General features: G+C 34.6%; 1 protein-coding gene across 3 annotated transcripts in view; it reads right to left on the bottom strand.

Annotated features, from left to right (window-relative positions):
- The window catches only part of LOC121371656 (hypoxia-inducible factor 1-alpha-like), a 188245-nt gene that overhangs the window by 143012 nt on the left and 19991 nt on the right, over positions 1-25242 (bottom strand). For 2 of the 3 annotated variants that reach the window (XM_041497704.1, XM_041497706.1), the window contains exon 2: positions 8508-8570. In XM_041497704.1, coding sequence (XP_041353638.1) covers positions 8508-8570 — 63 coding nt within the window. Of the gene's footprint in view, positions 1-8507; positions 8571-9598; positions 9727-25242 lie in introns of those variants that run through there. The other variant, XM_041497705.1, reaches the window with a different exon arrangement.

Here is a 25242-nt window from a genome sequence, read left to right as displayed (position 1 = left end):
CATTTTAAAATTACTTGGATATCTTAGCCATGTTTGACTTAACATTTAAACATACATGTAGTTTTTGCATCTTGGGTTCAAAAGGTTTTTTGTAAATAATTTCAGTTTGGTTTGACATAAGAAGAAAAGTAAAGTATTTTGGAAATCATTTTTTTTAAATACTATTTTTGTGTGCAATTTAGAAAACAATTGGTTCAAAAATAAATAACTTGCAATAAATTTCATAGTATGAAAAAAAGGCGTTCCTTGTGGGAAGGACTATAGATTTCTTGTCCCCTTCTCCTTGGAAATCCTAGACCTGCCCTTAAAGAAGATAAAATGGACATGTTCCTGTTGGTGCACCATAACAGGAAAGAAACGTCACACACAAAGGACGATAACAAATGATTAACTGTCCATGCTGACTTATGACATTCTAAACTATACAGTGCTCTTCAAGTGCCCACCAAACATTTATTAGACTGTACATTAACAAGACCAATTAAATTAAGTCTCTTTGCCTTAGGAATAATTGAAAATGTCAGAATGGCTTTAAGTTATTACTAGCAGCAGAAAAATCGATTCTAACACTATACATGTCCTTGGACTCATGTACATTATGTTCTGAATAAACTGTAATGAGCAGTAAACATGCAAACACAGGTAGTATGTATAATGAAACACACCATCAAGACTGCAACTTACATTGCTACCTGCAGACAGTTAACCCTTTGACACCTGAGAGCTCTATTTTTGAAAATGTTTTAAAATACTTCTTTCCTGTTTTTTTAAAAATATCGAAGTTCAGCCATTATCATATTTATAACATTGTCCTATTGAATAGTTTGCAACTTTAAAAAAAGAAGATTGTTTTGTTTAACGACACAACTAGAGAACATTGATTTATTAATTATTGGCTATTGAATGTCAAACATTTGGTAATTTTGACATACTGGGTTATAGTCTTACATTAGTAGCAAGGGAACTTTTATATGCACCATCTCACAGACAGGATAGCATGTACCACAGCTATTGTAATACCAGTTGTGGTGCATTGGCAGGAACGAAAAAAAAAGGCCAATGCATGGGTCCACTGACGGGGATTGATCCTACCCCAGCTTGAAATTAGTGCATTCTTCGACTTACGCCAATTATAACAAACAACACTATCAATCAAGACTGCATTCAAAACATTTCCTCCAGCCACACTTCCAATAAATTGATATATTGATGCCTGCATGAATCACACACCCCTTCTGGCCTTCTGTTTATTTTTAAGACAGCCGATTTTCGACACATGTGCATGCACTAGCTGGCAAATGTTGTGTGACCTTGAAAAAAAGTGCATAGTAACAACATGTCTGCTGAAGCAAACTATTAGTAATGACGTTTACCTTGACCTTTTTCACTTTGTGTGATACAGAACTGATTGAACATGACAAACAAAATTTGTTGAGCTATATTGGCTATGTGATTAGGATAAGGACGTTAGCAATATCTCAAATATGCAGTGCGCTTTATATACATTGGTCTATTAAGCTCCCAGTACACCACATGACTGTCATTATTAAGTGAACCAGACAAAACTACATGTGCTTTATGGATTTTCACTTCACTGGTGCAGTGCATGATTATCACTGGAAATGGCATACAAAACACATAAATATAATAATTTTTTTTATCTAATAACAACTGAGTTAATAATATATTAAAGACACAGTAAACTACCTTTTATTTAACATGTCACGGTTCAGAATTCTGCAGAATGCAATGTCTCGCCTGTCATAAACTTATTATTAGGTGTCGCTGATAGTTGTATCCATAGATGTTCATTACAATGCACATTAAAAAAAACTTTTCAAACTTTAAAAATTTAACTTTAACTTTAAACTTTAATTTAAAAATTTAGTTTAATAAATTAAAAAAAATTTTTTTTCAAAAAAAACAAAAAAACATGCACTGATATGAACATTCACAGATATAACTATAAACCAAGTTACACTGATTGATGTGAGGTCAGTCTAGGATCAATCCCCATCAGTGGCCCCATGGGCTATTTCTCATTCTAGCCAGGGTACCACGACTGGTATATCAAAGGCTGTGTTTGTGCTATCATATTTGTGGGATGGTGCATATAAAAGATCCCTTGCTACTAATGAAAAAATGTAGCAGGTTTCCTCTCTAAGACTATGCCAAAATGACTAAATGATTTTTAATATAATTATTTAATGTAGTAATGTAATTGATTAATACATTTTAACTAGAAGTTGTTTCAGTAGTGTATAAAAACATTGTAAAACCATCAACATTTTAAACATCACAATTTAAAATGATTTCTTTAGTTATCTATTTAACAAGTATATTTTAATACAATTATTTAATGTATTAATGTAATTGATTAATAAATTTTAATTTAATATATTCTCTATATTGAAATTAACTTTCATAATATGTGATATATGAATGTACATATATGTATGTGTATGTGTATGAATATATACATGTATTTTTGTAAGGCTCCCCAACCTTGACACTGTCAAATGATCTGGGGACAATAAACTCATTAAAAAAATAATAATAAAAAAATGACCAAATGATTGATATCCAGTACTCTAAAGGTTTCGTTAAAACAAAAGAAACTAACTTTTAAGATTTATAATTTGCGAGAAATAGAGCTACATATAAATGCAAACTTTAACGATGAGTCAAACACAAAAGTTGATGCAGGCACTGGAAAAATAATACAGGTCTACACCTTTACAAAGTAAAATAGCGAGACAATGAAAATTATATCTCCAAGACAAAATAATTTTTTAGCCATATAGGAAGGGTATGTAATTTGGTTTTTTAGAAAAATGTGTTTTAAAGGTTTAAAATGTTTGAAAAATCAGAAAAGAAAGCAATTTCATTTATTTATTTACATTGTATAGCTTTCCCATACACCTGTGCATGTATATCTTCATCCCCTGCGCGTGCTGTAACCTCACCGTGGTGCAGGGGTGTAACATTCTCTTTGAGAATGGCCAATACAGCACAAATTGAAGTTTAGAGTAAAATTCGGTGTCCGTAAAATTCTGTGATATTTGTATTTGTATTTTTGCACAGTTCTTTGCACTGTTTTTGTTTAAACCTTGAATTTTTATATTGATGTTGATCATCACTTTATTTATTTGCATTACCATAGTTTGACACCCAATAGCCGATGTATTTTTCGTGCTGGGGTGTCGTTAAACATTCATTCATTCATTCATTCGTATATCTTCGAAATAAAACTTCTCTTTTTTTTAAAATGGTGGACAAAAAGATAATGGTGGTCTACTCTCGTTTTGGCAAACAGTTTGAGGTCATTGGCCTACAACGTATACCTACAGATATTTATAAGCATTGGTAATTAACTGAGTGTGGACCTTATACACTCAGGACTGAGATAATCATAACAGTTGGCCAATGGCCACAACAACACTTTACATAAGTTTGGCCCAGTCGGTGTACACAACCAGCCACACAGATACACCAGCAATTTGACCTTTACCACTTTTTATCTTTATTGAACCATGAGATATTCTGCTAATTCACAGGCTTTTGGTGTTTGCTTTGTTTTGTGGGTTTTTGTTTGTTGTTTTGGGGGGCAGGGGGTTACCATACGTTCTTCTTTTCTACCACAAAACTGTTAACGATACAGAAACTTATGAGTGGTGGTGTTGGTTTGTGGCGTAGTGTGGAATTCATGACCTTACTGCACTGATTACAAGCTGTATAGTCAACAGCAGTAACAGTACTGGTAGGATTCTTAAAGCGTTAGCCAGGCATGACATTATATCACACCCATTGGGTTATTTCTCCATCACAACCAGTGCACCACGACTAGTATCCTGTCTGTGGGATGGTGCATATAAAAGATCCCTTGCTACTAATGGTAAAAATTTAGCAGGTTTCCTCTCTATGAGTCGTATGTCTGTGTTGAAATGACCATATGTTTGACATCCAATAGCCAAAATAAATCAATGTGCTCAAGTGGTATCGTTAAATAAAACAAACTTTTGTCATCACGCACAAAGACCACTGTGAGCAAAACCCTACTACTAGTAGTCCTCAATGTCTGACAACAATTCTACAGCCTAGTGACAAGAGACTCTCAGGTCCAGAATCAGTGGCGGATCCAGAAAATCCATTTAGGTGAGGGGGCCACTGAACATTCCCGAAGGGAATCCTCAGATTCTCCAACATAAAAAACGAAAAATAAAAATATATATATAACTGACGCAAAATTTAGGGGATGCCAGGGCTCCTGGCGTCCCCCTTAGATCCACCATCGAGAATGAAGCCCTGTAAGTGAAGAAGTGGGAACTGGTTGAATGCATGCAACAGCTGACCCCAATCGAAAAGAAGCAGTCGGTTGACACGATCTGATCACAATACAGATCTAACCCACACAGACTGTTCAGCCACCTGAAGCCTTGTGGACACTGACAGCCATTGTACTGTACTATCTATAGCCTGCCTAATAAATGTTTAAAGTACATTAAATATAACATTTCAATAACATGAAACAAAATGTGTAAGATTCAAGTGGCCTCGCAAGATCGAGTGTATGATCTATATTTTAAATATATGATTCTGATTGTCAGTGTAAATAATATGTTATTTGAATGATTAAAGTCTGGTACATGTTAACATGCCATAATGGCTACACATTCAGGAATGCCCCTGTTAGGTAAATGTGGAAGTGGAACTTTGAGTGTAATAATAGCAGGTCAACCTCACAGTAGGTCAAATCATTAACTCTAAAAATAAATGTGTTAAAGGCTAAAAATTAATTTTGTGGAATGGGGAGCAATATTTGCTTCTCAAATTTTATTGTCTTGAAATCTCACTTGATGTCCAAATTATATTTTTCGAAGCATGTACATATCAAGGATGTAAAAACTTGAATGCTTTTCTGTGTCCCAAGATGGGGGTAACTGTTGGGTACAAATTCAATTGGTCCATAATCCGTATGCATATACATGTATGTAATCCACAATATATAATCCATAATAGGCTCAGTAGATTCCATGTATGCATCTATGCATTATTAATTCTGTACACATACGTACACACATACAGATCACAGACAAATGGAATTTGCACGTATGTGTTTAGAATCAAGTTGGTATAGTGGGGCTTAGGCTCCAACAATCTGTGTTAAGTCATTTTTGTTTGGATCCCTTACATACCATTCTTAAAGCAGCACAGATGTTGGTATTTGACCTTAGAATGAGGTCATTATAAGTAGTACTATACACACACAGTTCAACCTGCATTAACTGGAAAACTAAGCATCAACAGAGAATTAAAATGTGGCTAATAATAAATAGATCGCTGTGCTTGCTTAATACAAATAAGTATCTGCTACATTTGAAGTTCTGAGAGGAAGGAAGGAAGGAAATGTTTTATTTAATGACGCACTCAACATTTTATTTACGGTTATATGGCGTCAGACATATGGTTAAAGGGACATACCCTAGTTTTTAAACACTAAGGCATATTTTTACTATTATGGCCGTCTTTTGATAACTGAAATCATACTTTACTTAGATTTTATTGTTTAGATTAACCATTACCGTACATTCGAAGTGTTTTTGGTCATCCTGGTGTTTTTAATATCACAAAATGCATTTATTATATTTTTTTAAACGCACGTGCGTCTGAGAAATAACAGTTATGGAGTTAAGTTGTAGTCTATTTTTAGAGAGTATTTCACCATTTCAAAGTCACAGACTCATGTTTCACTCAATTGTAACTTAATCCACACGTGTTACAGGTTTATAGATTAACTAAACATAGTGTTAATTTTCACGGGATGAAACTAGGGTATGTCCCTTTAAGGACCACACAGATATTGAGAGGAAACCCGCTGTCGCCACATCATGGGCTACTCTTTTCGATTAGCAGCAAGGGATCTTTTATATGCACCATCCCACAAGTTCTGAGAGATTATTATGGTGAATTCTTACGACAGGTGGCTGTTAAACAGAGGTATCTACTTAAGCAGGTGTTACTGTTTAACATGTATGTAACCTGCTATTAATCTGCTCATGAGTTATAACATGCGTTATGACGCACACTGATTTAGTTTTAATAATGATAAGAATTTATGTGTTACTAATTGGCAGCTTATTAATATATCTGACACTGTTCCAACTGAGTGTCTATGTGACAGAAGGACAATGACCCCTGGAAATGTTATTCTGACTAGTTTACGATTAAATGTCATCCACAATGCTATGTTAGTCTTGACAAATAGCGGGTAATACAGAAAGGTTCCATCACAAAATATGGACTGAAACAATTATTAGGCAGCACCATAACTTGTTATTACATCAGGGACTTGAAAAAATAGCAGGTTAATGTATGGTTTCATCAAAAAACACAGACAGGAACTGTTATTAAGTAGCTCTAAAATCCAGTAAATGCCAGAAAAATCTTGTGAATACGAATATTCATCTCTGTTACATTTACATAGTAACAACGATGTCAAATTTAAAGACTGCTATGTGTTCAGAAGTGATACAATGTAAGCTGTTGTCTTTGATTATATACAATAAACTGAAAATACAGAGTTTAAAAATACATCTTTTAGATCAGGTCAGGTCATAGGGTTTTACGGCAACATTCAGAACAAGCTGTTGTAGTGCACGCCTGTCATGGGCCCAGGTGTCAGCCTGGGCCTGCTCCTCCATCCAGGACAGGAAAAGGGTAGGGTGGGTGGGAGGAAGGGATCGTCTGTACTGGCAAGTGCAAAAGAGCACAGCAGCCCAACCGGGGTCGGTAGCGGGTGGGGGATACATCTTTGGGAAATTAATTCATTTTATTATACCAGGGCTTTAGTTTAGATCACACTAATTTTGGCACACGTTTTTGGGGGGGTCTCTTTTGAGCATATCATGGTATTTTTAGCACAATAATGCTATTAACAAATGCTGAAGGGTTAAAATTTGTAGATACTCAAAAATGCATTTCAAGTTATTTTAGTCTAATTCAAGCATAACATTTTAGCAGTTCTGAAGTGAAATGTTTCAAGGTCAGGTGTACTTATTTTAGGCACAGTGTTCATCACCTTAGATTTGGTGCAATCTAAAGCAAATTGTATGCCATTAATGATTATATTAATAAAATGATAAATGGTCTCTTTCAGCCGTAGAGCTATACTGATTTAAAGGATGGAAACTGATGGAATTCTCATGACTATGAACACTACATGATGTATGGTATTGTCAATGGACACTTAAAACAAATAGGGTTAAATTTGTGAAGCCTGTTTTTCTTAATAACAGATGTTTATGCATTACACACATTTAAAACAAAAACAGGCTTCATACATTCAGCCCAATATGTTCACAAATTGTTTATTACTAATAAAAGTTTGCAGTGATCAGAAATTTATCTTATTTTAATATAATATATATTTTCAAAACATTTTCTTAAATTAAAAAAAGTACTTCTGTATTATTATCATTGATAAAATTATTTTCTTTATTATTTCATGCATATGACCTGTAAAATAATAAAGTGTTTGTTTCTTTCTTTTTCAAAATCAAAACTGTGATGAACACTTAGGATTAAGAAGGGGGTTGCCAAAAAGAGTACTCTTTATACACATTTGAAAATGTTTTAAACTGTTTCAAAGCCCTTAACGACACTATAATGAATATTTGACCACTTATTGTGCATCCAAATCAAATAAGACTTTTTGTTTTGTATTGTAGTTGGGGAAACATCAATAGCCAATACATCATGATTACCATTCTTTATACACAGTACATGTAAAGTTTTGCAAGCTATGTGTTTTACAATAAATAACAAAGAGGAAACAATTAAAAATAACAAGGACATATATAGAATTAACTGTATCAACAATTAAAATGAGTCACTGTGTTTTAAACTTGATATTCATATAACATGTAACAGATATACATTGAAGTTGAATAACACCATGTAAGAATAGTGTGTTTCAATTTATCGACAAGAATAGGCATGCTCTAAGTTGATGTCACACTTACTTTTTCAAGACAGCTCAGTGACAACAAATCTATCTGTAATTTTTGCAAACTCATTTATGGAGGAAACAACAGAAACACATTTTAAATGCAATATGAATATTATCTTTTTAAATTAAAAATTATTTCTTTTAGGTTTATAAGCCAATGAAAAAACCAACACCGGTACATGCACATATAAAAATGTTTCTTTGGTTGCTTTACTATCAAATAAAAAAAAGACAAATGTGTGACAGTGGTTTTATAACATTAGTGAAATAACTAAAGATTATAAACCAGTAAATAAATAATAAATACACTAGTAATTGTCTAGTTTTTGTAGCATAAAAATGTGTTACAACAATGAACCTGTGGCCAATAAAAGTCACCAGAGTAGCATTTTGGAACAGGTGATATTCAAATAACGTGGTTATTGAATGTTGTAATTTACCTGAACATTTCTGGACAGGTGATATTCAAATAAAGTGGTTATTGAACGTTGTAATTTACCTGGACATTTTTTCCTTGGATGCAGCTTTCTCTTCTTTGTCATGGTCCAACTTGGACCTAGTTCTGAAATTTTAAAAATATTCCCATAAGTTTAATCTCCAATTACAAACAACAACAGACCAACACATGGGCCACTTTCACAAAAAGGAACAAAATCATAATGACCGCTTCAAAAACATTTCATCTTGTTTTCAGTTTTTAATTTTCTGTATCCATAGCGAATATGCCAGAATGTAGCTTAGAGTCAGAGGTTGTGTAGATCTGTGGATCAGAAGCCCTTGATATCAGTTTTACTCCATTCCAACCACTAGTCCACATCTGATACATCAAAAGCCATAGGATATACTGCCCTGTCTGTTGGAAAAATAGAACACATAAGATCCCTTGCAACTACTCGACAATGCTACGTTTCTCACAGGAATAGCCTATATGAGAACAGCATGTTCTGATTTTCAATCTCTCTCTCTTAACAAAGTGAAACAATATTAGATACACTATAGTTTAAAATATACTGGCATATTGTTGACCAAATATTCCATTTCTATAATGAGATTTGATACTTTCTATGGAAATTTATGCACATGTTCTTTTGTGCATGTGTGTATATAAATTTCTGTATGTGTGTACTTGTAAAGGTTACTTATAAAACAAACATCTAAAATGATTAACAAAAACACAACAAGCAAACAACCCAAATCATCAACTGCAAAACCTCAATAACTAAGTAGGCTGAATCAGCATTTGCACTAAAGCATTGTCAATCACATGATCAAATACTGTGCTGTTATTGGCTAAATTAGCACCGACTGTCACATCAGACCAGTAATTGGGTGCACACCAGGAATCAGCACAAACTGTTGTCTTTGGCCAACACAGACCAGCTGACAACTCTTGACTCCTGATTCAAAATTCAAATGGAGGCAAACTGGAGACTAGAAGAAATAGTCATATCTTTGGCCTGCACACACCTGCAATTGTCGAGTCGGCATTAATCAGCAGGTGTATGCCAAGCTTTAGATACAAATAGCTATAGAGTTTAAAATGAAACAAAATATTCTTAAAATCCATTACCATTCTTCTCAAATACCTACTTGTAAAATACCATACTCCTCTGTCAACTGTCAAAAATCCCTTCCGTAACAACACAATTATATCAAAGAATTTTTAAGAAAATAGCCAACCACAATATAAATGTGACATTTATTGCTGCAATAAACAAGTTGAGCTACAGTCCACAAAGTAATGGCATAAGATGGTTGTTAGATAAACAATGAGGTCAGATTTCCAATATCAAGCACAGAATTGCATCTTGAAACACACTCAGCCTCTCCATGGTATACCTAATCAAAGTACATGTCCTACATAGTCAGTCATGGATGCACACCAGCAATGACTTTAACCTTTAGGCCAAAACAAACAAAAAAATGCTTGTTTCCAATCACATGCTGAAAACAAATAGCTTAGTTAGATAGAAAATTGTTTTATGTGTTTAACTGATCAGCACAATACCAAGTGATCCGTTTCTCTTGAAGACAAGAACAGAACATCATCATACCATATTAGGGGATCGCTTTCAGAAATAGGCAAATTTATATTGAAATCATTATTAAATTGACTTTACAGTCTTTGTAGAAGATACTTCGACCACGACTAGTTCATCAACATATATAAGCTTGTGGCCTTGGCTCGACAAGTCACACACTAGACCCACAACTTTCATATATATGTTTGGGTACAAATAAAGACTATAGTTTTTTATTTTTAATTTGTATTATGAAGACATTGATTTATAATTAAATTTCCATTACATTCATTACAACTTAACGTCATCCCATTAGTCCAGACGTAGCAATGGAAGTTTGTTCATTTCTCGATGTATGTAAAAATTATGTTGTCAGGGAACATATCTGACGATGTCATTTTATATGGGCAAGTTGTCTTATTGAGAGTTATTGTTTATGGACCAAAAATAATTCAAAATAAAGTATGCAGTTTTAGTGTTTTTATTAGCAAGTATCATTCAAATTTAATTGTAAGTATTGTCCCTTATTTCTTTTTACATTCATCTGGGTATGAACAAACAAAAATAATCTGCAAACTTATGAAAGAATGGCTTCGCCAAATTCACAGTTTGCTGATGATTTTTTTTTTTTGCATACCCCGATGAACGTAAAAGAAATAACAGACAATCCCTAAATTAATCATCGGCTATTGGATGTCAATCATTTGGTCATTTTGACATATAGTCTTAGAGGAAGCCTGCTACAGTTTTCCATTAGTAGCAAGGAATCTTTTACAAGCACCATCCAACAGACAGGATAGTACATACCACGGCATTTGAAATACCAGTAGTGGTGCACTGGCTGGAACAAGAAATAGCCCAATGGGCCCACTGATAGGGATCGATCCCACACCAACCTCGCATCAAGCAATCGCTTTACCACTGGGCTACCTCCCACCCCTTAGGGATTACAAGTGCGGTACATTATGTTTTTAGGAATTTCTGATGCATTATGTTTTTAGAGATTATATATTATTTGGTGGATATCGTATTATCTGTATGCACTTTCTCGGGATGAACAAAAACTGTAAACATATAATTAAAAATGTAGGAATCATAAAACAATATTGAATTAATTTAGAAAATTTGTTTCTAATTTTCATTACTATTCATACTTACCTAGTATTAGCACAACAACAATGCTATATGACCCAGAGTCATAACCTCCATTGCAGAATGATCTCCCCTTGCCGGATGTATAACATAAACACCCGCGCATGGGCAGACCATTACCGCTCTGATTGCGTATTTTGTTTAGTTTTTGCTTTGTATACAGAAACAAAATCATAATGGAAAGTTCTCCCTCAAAGTTAGAGGGAGAAATGACTTTGCTCTCTACAAATTGGATCCAGCTTCACCCCTGCTATACGATCAAATAAATAGAGATTATCATACGAGCTTGTGTGTCATACTTATTTTATGAAAGGAGTGTCAGGATTTTTGTATTGCCTGAGCGAGAGTGAGGGTAATATACAAATCCTGACAAAAGTTTCGTAAAATCAGTACGAAACACACGCGAGTGTAATAATTTCTTTATTATCCATATTATTATTGTAAATGTTTATGAATAACAAGGGCCGTCTCCAAATGTTTCAACCACAACTAGAAGACGACGAAGAAATGACGTCATATTTCACATGCAGTCTGGGTTAGGACTGCGGAAGCAACGTCATGTTATGTCGTTGCTTCCCAAAATTACGTCATTACACTTGTTATTACACATAAGCTTTGTATGATTATTATTAACCCTGTTATGTTGAACCATGTGATTAATAATATCGGTATACTCAATTGATAGCCTGCAGCAGCTAAGTTTTGACCTTGGCCCCTTTAAATAAATACATATAAAATTTGTTTTCATATTCATCACCATTTCAGGATGAATATTGTAAACAGAGATTTTTAGCAACTATACCAATTTTCATGCTTATATCTAATTAAGGTTCAAGCATGCTGTCCTGGACACATTTCGTCTATATGGATCGTATGTCTAGGTCAGTGGTTAGTTGTCGGTCTAGTGGATTTACACCTACCCAATGAGTTGTTAAACTTGCTCTGGGAGGAAGCTGGTACTGGGATGCAAACCCAGTACCTACCATGCAGCCTTAGGTCCAACTGCTTAAGCACTAGAACACTGAGGCCAGCGTTGTAACATTCTATGATGGAAGGATAATACTGGGGTAGTGCTTCAAACCTGCTGGAAATGTAATAGCTGTATCTTGCCTTTTCACTTCATAAAGGCAACACAAAAATAGAGATCTTACACCTTTCCATTTGAGCCATCAAAACTAACTCACTCGCTCACTCACTCACTCACTCACTCACTCACTCACTCACTCACTCACTCACTCACCCACCCAACCAACATAGGTGTTATTTGCAAGTTGGTTTTCCAATATAATGAATTATATAGTAGTGACATACATGTATATGTATATAGGTATGTAAAAATAGTCATTAATTGTTTGTTGATATTGCAATTTTTTAATGTTATTAATTGTTTGTTGATATTGCAATTTTTTAATGTTATTTTGTGCACTCTGTTCCCATGAGGAATGTTTAAATGCAATACATTTTATCTTATCTATCTAATCTTACTCACTCATTCACTCACTCACTCACTCACTCTCACTCTGCCTGCTCACTGTGAGTGATGTCACTATAGCCTTAAGTCAGTTCGATAGCTTGATCACTACACGAACAAGGCCAGTGAATCCATATGTTGGGAAGTTAAAAATGTGTGTGATAATATGAAATGATTGTAGTCATAATAAACATTAGCTCCCACTGAGGTCTCTCTTTAATTAAATACATATCAATCACCTGCATCTAAACAAGCTGTTAATATAAAAACATACTCCCCACAGCTAGTTTCCATGGGGTGGACCAACCTCAGATGAAAATGCAATTATCAGCCAGAACACATGAGATACATAATTATAGACATCAATGGAGTTCAGATAAAGTTTACATGGCATGATTATAAGATCTCCTTTTGTTAACGGCAGGCTGTTGACCATGTTCTACAAGGCCAGATGTTTATTACTTGGATCAATATTTAGACTCAGAGTATATATTGGTTAATTTATAAGCCACTCATAAATTAACCAAGATACACAGGGTCCGCATACTGTCACAATGTGTATGTATGCTCATGCAGTCAAGTGAAAATATACTAGTCACAGCAAGATAAGGTCCAGTATCACAAAATTCTGGGGTGGTGACATGTAATAAAAAGTAGGTTACAAAAGTAGTTAAAGCATTGCAGATTGCATGTACATCAGCCTTTTACTCACAGCTTGTTTGGTCACCAGTAGAAAGTGTATGGCAAATACATAAACAAATCCAAAAATTGTTTGACTTTAAAAACTTTTTGTTTTTGTTGACTAAGCAGGGCACCTGCCTGACAAATGCATGGTGCATGTGAAATTCCTGTTAAATGTTAACATCTTTCATGTTTGATTAAGGTTGGGAGGGTACAAATTTCTTTGCATCTGGTTTTAGATAACCATGTCACCAAGACGTAAATTAAGCATTCTGGACTGTGGTTGAGCCCTGCCATGGTTGAATGATGGCATGTCCATCAAACAAGTAGCGAGTTGTCTGCAAGTGAGACATTCCATCATCCATTAATTACACATCATATACATACCATTGACACAGTGAATGAGCTACCTCCTTCAGATACAGTGTTAATGTGGCCCTTAACGTCTTGTGACTAGTATAGATTACTCTTACATGGAAATATTTAAAAGTACACCAATCATCATGTTTCTAATTGTTCCATGACAGTGATACTGACTTGTCTCTTGGCTTTTTATCTTTTATCTTGGTTGGTGATAAATATACCCATGTTTGCTACACACAATTTGTCAAATCTGTCAGTGATGTACTCAATATATTTGGTGGCATAAACAGAATAGCTTACACAGACAGGAATAGAAAAAAACATAAACACAGATAACGATGGTGTGTGACCTTCTGAGTATTAATGCAAGCTGTACAATGTAACCCTCCATAATCCATGTATATGGAATTCTCAGTCTATGAAAGTAATCCTGTAGCAGTCTCTCCTAGCAATTAGCCAGTTGTTTTCACTTATTGCACCCTCTGGAGGTGTTGTTTTCACTTATTGCACCCTCTGGAGGTGTTGTTTCACTGAACAAACCGTTATCAATCAGCACCGGTATGCTGCAGTCCTAAGAGCCAGAAAGTCACGGCAACTGGTGAATGTTGTCATGAACAATTTAAGGAATACTGGTGTCAATTCATGTGGTACCAATCTGCAGGACATTCAACTGTGCTTGTACAATACAGAGGAAAGACACAGTTAAAGTTTGTTTTGTTTAACGACAACACTAGAAAAAAGGAAGGAAGGAATGTTTTATTTAACAACACACATTTTATTTATGGATGTGTTGGTGTGTCGTTAAACAATCATTCAATCATGCATTCATTCATTTATAGTTATACAGCATCTGACGTATGGTTAAGGACCACGCAAATAATGAGAGGAAACCTGCTGCCACCATGCAATGGGCTACTCCTACCGATAAGCAGCAAGAGATCTTTTATTTACAGTATCCCACACACAGGATAGTACATACCAGCTTTGGAGCACTGGCTGTAACAAGAAATAGTCCAATGGGTCCACTAACAGAGATCGATCCTAGACTGACTATGCATAAGACACCACTCAAGCATAGTGATTCATAAATCATCTGCATTGGCTATTAGAAGAAGATGGAAATGTTTTATTTAACAACGCAATAAACACATTTTATTTACAGTTATATGGTGTCGGTCATATGGTTAAAGACCACACAGATATTGAGAGTGGAAACCTGTTGTCGCCTCTTCATGGGCTACTCTTTTCGATTAGCAGCAAGGGATCTTTTATATGCACCATCTCACAGACAGGGTAGTACATACCACAGCCTTTGATATACCAGTCGTGATACACTGGCTGGAACAAGAAACAGCCCAATGGGCCCATCTACTGGGATCAATTCCAGACCGACCGTGCATCGAGCGGGCGCTTTACCACTGGGCTATGTCCCGCCCCTCTGTCAAACATTTGATCATTCTGACATTTTTGTATCAGCAGCAAGGGATCTTTTATATGCACTTTCCCACAGACAGGACAGCGCTGTCAACCACAACCTCTGATATGCCTGTTGTGGGGCACTGACTGGGACAGGAAAAAATCAATTCAGAGAATGGATCTACCGAGGTGATTAGATCCTGTGACCAAAGCACCTCAGGAAAGCATTCAACCAACTGAGCTAAATCCTGCCCCTTAAAACACAGTGGAAGAGCTTATTCCTGTTACATATTCAGATAATCCCAACAAAAAAGATAGGAATGTTGACCTAGTGTCAAAGCTGTTTAATGACAATCTAGCATATCATTTTTATCTATGGCTGTGTGCACATACCTCATTATTTCTTGATTAGCATCATTATTTGGCACTTTCTAATAGACAAGATAGCACATACCACTGCTTTTGAAATACTGACAAATAATGAATGAATGAATGTTTAACGACACCCCAACACGAAAAATACATGGCTATTGGGTGTCAAACTATGGTAAATGCCAAACATTAAGTACCGACAAATAAGGCATCAACTATTAAGTATCATGGCATGTTTATGTTTTAGAAATTCCAGATATCATAAGGTTGCATTCTGTTTTAGAGTACAGAGGACATGGTAATAGTACTGTCACATTATATAAAATATTACAACTTCAAATGTAGAAAAGACAGCACTGCCAGTGTGTAAAAGACTCTTTAAGTCATATAAAATAAAGTACTTTTGTTCCAGTTCTACAAAAATTGCAACATCCAAGGATGTAACTTGTACATAGGTTATATTTCAGTGTATTTCTGTTTACTGCCAGTAAAAATTGCTACAGAAGTAAAATGATTTAAATATAAGACTCAGTTTATGAAAATGCATCTTCTTCCAGACTAATCTATATATACTGAGAGGCATAAATCAACACAATGAGTATTTCACTGATTTTGTTTTAAAGAAATGCCATATCATATATATTATTCATGCGAACAAATGAATACTGGTAACAACTGTAAGAGAAAGAAGATCTTGTTCGGAAAAACAAAATTGAATAAAATGCATTTGAAAGAAAACAACACAACTTGGGGGGTTTTCGCAATAAAACCTCTTTTTTTTAACATTACTTATCGTGGATTAGTAAAAAAGGGCAGGGAACCAAAATAATGGTAGCTTTCATAGGTTTTTGCTTCAAGCACATTTTATTCCAATTTTTCCGATATGACATTTGTCCACATGCTTCATATATATGATATGACATTTCTGTAAGAAAATATTCACTGAAATACCCATTGCATTATTAAAGTCTCTCAGTGTATTTGATTTATTTTTACTCCACACACTCAAGGATGCTCACACATACACATATCCTGCATAATGAAAAACACCGTAAAGGCCTAGCTTAATGCAGTGGCTCACAGTGATTACAATGATTACTATAATTACCCCAAATCAATTCCAATACCTTGAGTCAACAACAATCTTTAAGTTCTCCAACTGTGGCACATGATAATATACCCAAACTGCCATGCTTTAATTGCAATGGGCTGATCGACATTATTGCAATATTCATTTCAATCTTCAATTCCTTGCTAGATAATAATTCATAAAGTGAGTTGGGTACATTAAAACGAGTTGTAAGATAAATAGTATCTGACAAAACACGAATGTAGTATATTCTACTTATCCTGTAACTTATCCATGTCATAAACCCATGTGATAATTTTAGTGTATTAACCCAGTTAATAATGGTATGCAAAGTTGCAAGATCTCTAGGCAATGTGGATGGGTCATTTGCTTACAAGCCAACAAGATCCGTGTACCTGAGCATAACATTTTCAAAGATTTAGTTAAAATGTGTGATGTCAAACTAATTTGTGCTAATCGTGATGACGTCATATTACCGATGGCAGCGACTATAGTACTAAAAATGTAATTAATTTTTTTATTTTAGAAGTGTTATAGGATAAATAGAATTCGCTACTCGTGTTGTTTAATGTGTAAAATATCAACCTCGTCTAGTTAATCGGTATTTGTCTCGGCAGAGCCTCAACAAATACCGATTAACATAGACTCGGTTGATATTTTCCATATAAAAAAATACTCGTGACGAACCCTCTTACATATCCTTGAAACCAAAATAAAACATATATATGGCACCTAACACGGATGTTAACTTATGCATGACACAGTATCAGTTTGAGGTTAACTTACAGGTCACAGAACAATCAAATTGAGATGTCCTTATTTTACTGGATGGTATAGCTCTGCATGGTGAACAGGTCACCACCGTGGTGTAGTCAATCACAAGTCTGGAAACAATCTTTATCTACAATGGGTCATCTTAATGAAGGAAATGTTGTATTTAATTATGCACTCAACACATTGATTTATGGTTATATGGTGTCAGACATATGGTTAAGGACCACACAGATATTGAGAGAGGAAACCCGCTGTTGCCACTTCATGGGCTATTCTTTTCAATAGCAGCAAGGGATCCTTTATATGCACCATCCCACAGACAGTATAATATTTGTTACACCAGTTGTGGAGCACTGGCTGGAACGAGAAATAGCCCAATGGGTCCACCGACAGGGATCGATCTTAGACTGACTGCGCATCAGCGAACGAACCATTGGGCTACATCCCGCCCGGGTCATCTTAATGAGTGTGTAAGAAAATGCAATATGTCTCAGTTTTTTTTTTTTCCACTTTTGACTTGACATGAATTCCTTGGGTTTCAGTTAAAACCTGATGTCCAAATAAAAACATGCTTCTACTATTAACCTTTATCATTTACATCTTTTACTATGAAATGCTCCACAGGTAGTAATGAATATTATCCCTAAGCAAACATGCTGACATCAAATTAAGTCAAGAACAGTCTATCAGGTTACCAGAAGGTTACCAAACTATGTCAAGAAACTCCACAACAAAAAGACCAGTGACCACCACCTAAATTTTGATTAACTGTGTGCAGTTTAACTATAAATGACACACAAGTATTAGTACAATGACATGAATAAACAACAAGGTATCAGCATTATAAACTTGATAAATATGTTGTAACCTATGGGTTACCAGGGGCCTAATTCATTAAACTCTCACAACTTCGCGATCTCGCAGTGCAATGCTAAAACACTTACGAAGAAGATGCTTTGTTGTCTAGCAGAGCCTAAGAGACCTTTGTGAATTAGGCCCCAGGCTCCGTATACATAAACGTACTTAAGTCAATGTGAATGAATGAATGTTTGTTTAACGACACCCCAGCACAAAAATACATATCGGCTATTGGGTGTCACAAATGGTAAGTATATGAACATATTTATATAGACTCATGTAAAACCACAGTGTAAGGAGCTGTGGGGAGGAAGTATAATACAATATATAAAATCAAGTTAAGTATATCTTAAAATTTTGTATAGAAGTCAAAGTGTTTTAAAAACTTTACAATTAACATTGGATGGAATTTAAACGATTCCAAAACATTTCTGTTGCCAAATATATCATTTCTTGTCGGCTTGAGATGATCACTCTCCACCAAAATGTACCGCACAGTCAGTGTACACTGACAGTGTTCACACTGAGGAGGAGGGTCCTTCTTTAAAATAAATGAATGCGTCAAATATGTATGTATGATACTTATTTATGTACTTTAAGTATGTATTTAGGTATCATACATTGCCTTAAGTACGTTTATGAATACGGAGCCAGGGCCCCATTCCACAAAGCGATCTTAGCCCTAAGATCACCTTAAGTGCATAGCTACCTTATGCACTAAGGTGATCTTAGTGCTAAGATCGTTTCGTGGAACGGGGCCCTGGTCTGTAATTGATGATACATATTCTATTTCAATGCCTGAACATTTTCATTGACTTGTATGACAGAAACAAGCACCCTGAGAGTACTGGTAAAGTAATACATGTCCCCTACCAGGCCCAACACATCTCTTAATTTCAAGGGTCAAAATTGTCAACAATGGGAGCATTGACGATTCGTGCACAGTGAGCACAGGCATTGTCATTCTAAAAAACAAAACGTTAACCCACACGCCTAGCAAACAGGACAACAAAGGGTGTCAGTATGTTGTCCCGGTAGTACTGCCCAGTGACCCTTCCTTGCACAATATGGAGGGGGGTTCTGTCAGTCATAGTGATACTACCCCACACTATAGCCGATCCACCGCCAAATCTGTCATGAAATCGCATTGATATCTGCCTATATATGAACTGCTGTGATTTATTCAAGTTAAATAGGTATGATAAAACAAAAGATGCACACAATTAAAACAAAAAATATTTCAACATAAAGACTGAAAATAAACTGGGAAGTCTTGTCAAGGTTTTGACAGTACATGTATAATGAATCTTATGGCAAGCTAACAATACAATAACTAACTGGCATGATTATTACATTGCACAAATGCCATTAATTTGATAGTGTTCATGCTAAACCTTCTTCATCCTCTCTGAAAAATAATAATCTTGAAGAATGCAGACAGAACTCCTACATTAATGATCATAAATGTCCTTACCTATAAATATAACACAATTCCACTTCAGCTTCTTCTATTTCTACGATTTTTGTTTTGTTTTATTTTTTTATTTTTTAAAGGGGGGTGTATTGTTGTTTTTGCATCAAAATAAAAAGAATACTGACAACATATATACACTACAATATTCAGTGTTTACTTGTTTGTTTTAAGGGTGTATACTACCAAATCAAATCCCATAGATGACAATAGTAACATATGTGGCTAAAACTCCTACCTGCAAAGTATCAACCGACATAAACGCCACGGATATAAATACTACCACCCCTCACACTTAAAGTGAATCAGAAAAAATTGGGGGTCAAGCTGCTCATTTCTGAGATAACGGGTAGTGTTTATGACTACCCTAGTTCCCACAAAATTTGAGTACTTTTTTTTACAGGTACCCCATACATGTTTCAAGCACAAGGTTACTTGACACATTGGTACTAGATGAAATAAAATTGCATATTTGTTTTACCCAGATGAAACTATTATTTTTTTACAACCAACACACTCACATTTATAACCTATCACAGGACTTGTGGTGTTCACTTCTCTATCAAAAGTTGGGTGCACCTCGAACTTTGACCCAGCCGGAAGTTATTTAGTTTAGTACTACCTATACTGATAACATACATTTTTCAAAAAGTGTCCAGCTATGTGTGTTTATGACAACCAGGATCTGGTGTATTCTGACATAAACTGACACCCTCACTGAAACTGTTTTTTCTACAGTGCAACCTAATATAATGTACACCTCAAAAAGCATATATATTGCATATAGTTTTGTACAAATGCAATATGTCATATTAAATAACAAAATATTCTAAAATAAAACTCCTGAAGATATTTACTTTCAGTTGGGCGTGTGTACTCAGGTTTTAAGTAGAGACAACAAAGATAGTCAGAGTACCTCTACCCCTTTAAAGAATTCCATTAAAACACATGCACCTGATAGACCCCTAGATTATGAAGACCTTAACAGGCACATCAAAGAAATATCAGTATTAAAAAAATACACTGTCCGAGGAAGGAAACACAAAAATGACTGTACCTGTATGAAGTAATGACTTAATGTCCTGAACATTAGTGTTGGGAGGAAATCCTGTATGCTGGGTGTGGGTGTCTTCAAGTTACCAGGTGTGGGAATTTTACATTCATCGGCCATGCTGATTTTCATAATGAACCATCAAAACCATTGGCAGCCACCAATATTCCTGACTATATTTTATTTATAGTCTACTGTAGTTGGAGGTTTTAATAGTTGTGATATCTGGAATTATCATGCAGCTTTCACACATTTATTTTTGATTAATTACTGAAAAAAACTATTTTTAAATGACAAAATTACCCGAACATCTATTTTCTTGTATTATTTTCTAATCCGGATTAATACAATATGTATATTAGATGTATTCCTACAATCTGTAATCCAGCATTTTATTTAGCTAGTAACATTAGGTAATACAGCTTTAACAATAAAATAAATTATCAACTTAATCCAAGGCAGATAATCAAACCTGAAAAAATTGGTTCTGAATCTAGTATAAACTCAAAATGCTTTTCATGAGAGCTAACTAAGTGATTATTAAGAAGAAAAAAATGATCTGGAGATCTAAGTATATGTTTAACAACCTTATTGTTATGTACAAATAAGAACAGAAGACACAATAGTGACAACAAATTTAATTATGTTTTTGGTAAAGTTTTTCTTCAAATTTACTTTAAATTTTGCATAAAACTACAAATTTGTCTAAAATATAACTTAGCACCCTATAAATATGTCAAAATGACAATAAAAATCAAGTTCTTTACAAATTTGAGTTTTCAGAATTTCATACATAAAAAATTAACAATGTTAATGGAAACTAAAGACATTAACCTATTATTGGCACATGCTATTTTTAATATAAAAATAAATTGCTATTAAAATCTTAGTTCAGGTTACCTATATATAATACCATATTTAAGAGCAGTTGTATATGGCAAGTCAAATACCAAGTAAAAAGAAATTATTGAAATCTTTACAGTATGAATTATAGGCCAAAACAAACTTTTCTTCAGTGCTAACTTTGATTCAAACTCCATTCAGAGCCATGTACAGAGATTATTGTCACGGTGAAGGTCATTGTGTACTTGCATGGTTGATTAATTAACCAGTATAGTTTAATTAAATAAAATGACAAAATCATAATATTTTTTATTATGCACTGAATATGTGCTATTGGGTGTATACTACCAAATCAAATCCCAAAGACGACAATAGTAACATATGTGGCTCCTACCTGCAACGTATCAACCGACATAAACGCCACAGATATAAATACTACCACCCCTCACACTTAAAGTGAATCAGAAAAAACTGGGGGTCAAGCTGTTCGTTTCTGAGATAACGGGTAGCGTCTATGACTACCCTAGTTCCGCACAAAATTCGAGTACTTTTTTTTACAGGTACCCCATACATGTTTCAAGCACAAGGCTACTTGACACATTGGTACTAGATGAAATAAAATTGCATATTTGTTTTACCCAGATGAAACTATTATTTTTTACAACCAACACACTCACATTTATAACCAATCACAGGACTTGTGGTGTTCACTTCTCTATCAAAAGTTGGGTGCACCTCGAACTTTGACCCAGCCAGAAGTTATTTGGTTTAGTACTACCTTAATGACACCACTAGAGCGCATTGATTTTTTAATCATTAGCGATTGGATGTCAAACATTTAGTAATTGAAACAGTCTTACCAAGGGATCTTTTATATGCACCATCCCACAGACAGGATAGTGCATACCATATCCTTTGATAGATCAGTCATGGTGCAATAGCTGGAACCAGAAATAGGCAAATGAGGAACAATTCTAGACTGACCGCACATCTTGCTAGCACTTTACCACTCGGTTGCATCCTCAATATTCTGCAAGTCACAGATTAATATTTACATGTATGTTGTTGATTTTGGCACTGTATAACTGAGTAAACCTATATCCAAATTTATACTTAAGAAATAACGTGTACATCAGTATCAAGGACAACTCAATAATAGATGTGTACAATAAATTAGTGACCTGAATGAAACCACCAATGGTGTCAACAAAAACAGTCCCACATTCAGTAAGACAGCAACACTAAACATGTTTTGAGCGTGTCTAGGGTTAGTTACTGAACAATATGTACTCTGTTGCTAACCATTAGCTACACTCGCTTCCTAAATAATTAATAATTATTATCATAAGGATTTATGACCTGGACAGCTCTCCTTTTTAATTAGCTATTCTTAATTAAATTTAAACATCTCTCTTTATTAGTATATTAATATTAGCCCTGAAAAACACTACTGTGAACTCAGTAGATTGACCCAATTAAACCTTTAGTAGGAAATTTTATTTTTTAATCTTTTCAATGGTTAACTTTAATTTAAACTAAAAGAAAAAAATACTAAAATTCGTAAATTAAAACTTGTTTTACTCTCTAGATATTATTTTGTTGATACTGCCAAAGAGAATCACTGAACCAAGTTTCAGAACTATTAAGGAACTATTGTAAACTGGTGGCAAGTGTGTTCTGTATTGCAATTGGTTAATTACATTCTTTTTCCAGGATCAAATGAAAATAACACCCGGAAAGCTAATGACGTCATTAGAAAGTGACGTCATTAGTAATTGGAACAGGCGAAGTTGACGATTCAAGGATGTACAGTTAGATTGTAGCCAGGTATTTTGTTCAAGAAATACCAAATATACACTTAGTTCCGTAGAAAAATGATTCAGTTTACAATGGACATAACCATATTGAGTTTTTAGATTTGCGGGTGTTATTGTCTATTTGATGCCCACAAATGTTTCATTTGCGGGATCAAATAAACAATAACACCTGCAAATCTAAAAACTCCATATGGTAACGGTTATCTCCTAATTATTTAGGAGACAGACAGAAATGTTCTCTGTTAAACATGAATTTTAATATAGAGAAAAAGTTATTAAATTTTAAAATTTATAAATCTCTTTCCAGTTTTTTAACAGTCTCTGAGAATAATTGTACAAGTTTTTTAATAAAAAAAAAAAACCTCTTCATATTACAGGAATTACTGTTTCATTTGTACATCAAACAATTACACATTTTTCATAACTGATTTACCATTTAAGTACAACCAAAAACAATTTCCAAAAAGGTTATGCCAATACATGTATTAGGTTATACAAATGTTGAATTTGTGGTGGCTTGTACCATTTAGCTTCCAGTATAGTTTAACATTATATATATATCAAACTTATAATTCAATTCAAAACTGTTAATGCTTAAGCACATCATTATGACATTTTGGTGTACTTATTTATAAATCATGGACACTATAAACAGCCAGAATAAATCATTATAATCTTTATGTGCTATTAGTTCCTGTACGGTTGACTAAACAAGACATGCACAGTGAATTAGGGTCATTTTGAAAGCAGACACCAACTGACATGTGCTGCAAGTTCACACATGCATGTAATAGTACTGGTAATACAGTCAAACTCCTAAAAACTGGACCCTCTGTAAACCAGAATTCCCTCCACAAAACCAGATCTTTTTCAGTCCCTTATTAAATATCAGTATAGAGCACCACCTCTCTGAACTGGATACCCCTTAAAACCAGACTTTTTATTTGGTAAGGTGGGTGTCTGATTTAGAGGGGTTTCACGTACATCACTATTTTAGTATGAAATCAGGAAGATTTTATCTTTCCGTTATAGGCAAGAAATGCAATGTACTTTCAGCACAAATGAAAGAAAGAAATGTTTTATTTAACGACGCACTCAACACATTTTTATTTACGGTTATATGGCATCAGACATATGGTTAAGGACCAAACAGATATTGAAAGAGGAAACCTGCTGTCGCCACTTCAGGGGCTATTCTTTTCGATTAGCAGCAAGGGATCATTTATATGCACCATCCTACAGACAGGGTCGTACATACCACGGCCTTTGATATACCAGTCATGGTGCACTGACTGGAACGAGAAATAGCGCAATGGGGCCACTGACGGGAATCGATCTCACACCGACCGAAAATTGAGCGAGCGCTGTACCACTGGGCTACGTTTCGCCCCTGTTCAGCACAAACAGTTAAAACAAACATGATATTATAGTGCAGACAGTTACTTAATACACATAATAATACTGGGTACATGGATATCAGTTCAAAATCAAATCACATGAAGTTACTGGCCACAAAAAACAACACTTTATGACAGCTAGTCCTGTCAGTGTTACAAAGAGAATACTACAAAAGTCGTTATAAGATACAATTTATATTACAAGTTGTTTCAAAATGAATCTAACAAGTGGAAGCAATTTAAATACAACTTTAATCAAATTGTAAGATAAATTGTATCTAAAAGACACAAGGGTAGGATTCCATTTGTTTTACGTATCTAAAAAAACAAACAGGTTTAAATAAAATTAAACTCCTTTTACAACTAATTTTTTTTTAACAGTAATTGCAGGTGACTTATTGGGTATGCATTACAGAACAGTCAGTTTTAGGTTAAAATATGTCACAGACCAATTAAT

The sequence above is a fragment of the Gigantopelta aegis genome, chromosome 4 (genome assembly GCF_016097555.1).
Source record: "Gigantopelta aegis isolate Gae_Host chromosome 4, Gae_host_genome, whole genome shotgun sequence".
NCBI classification, from domain to species: Eukaryota; Metazoa; Mollusca; class Gastropoda; order Neomphalida; family Peltospiridae; genus Gigantopelta; species Gigantopelta aegis.
Note: the sequence above shows the minus strand (reverse complement) of the source record. Positions and strands in the feature narration are given on the sequence as shown.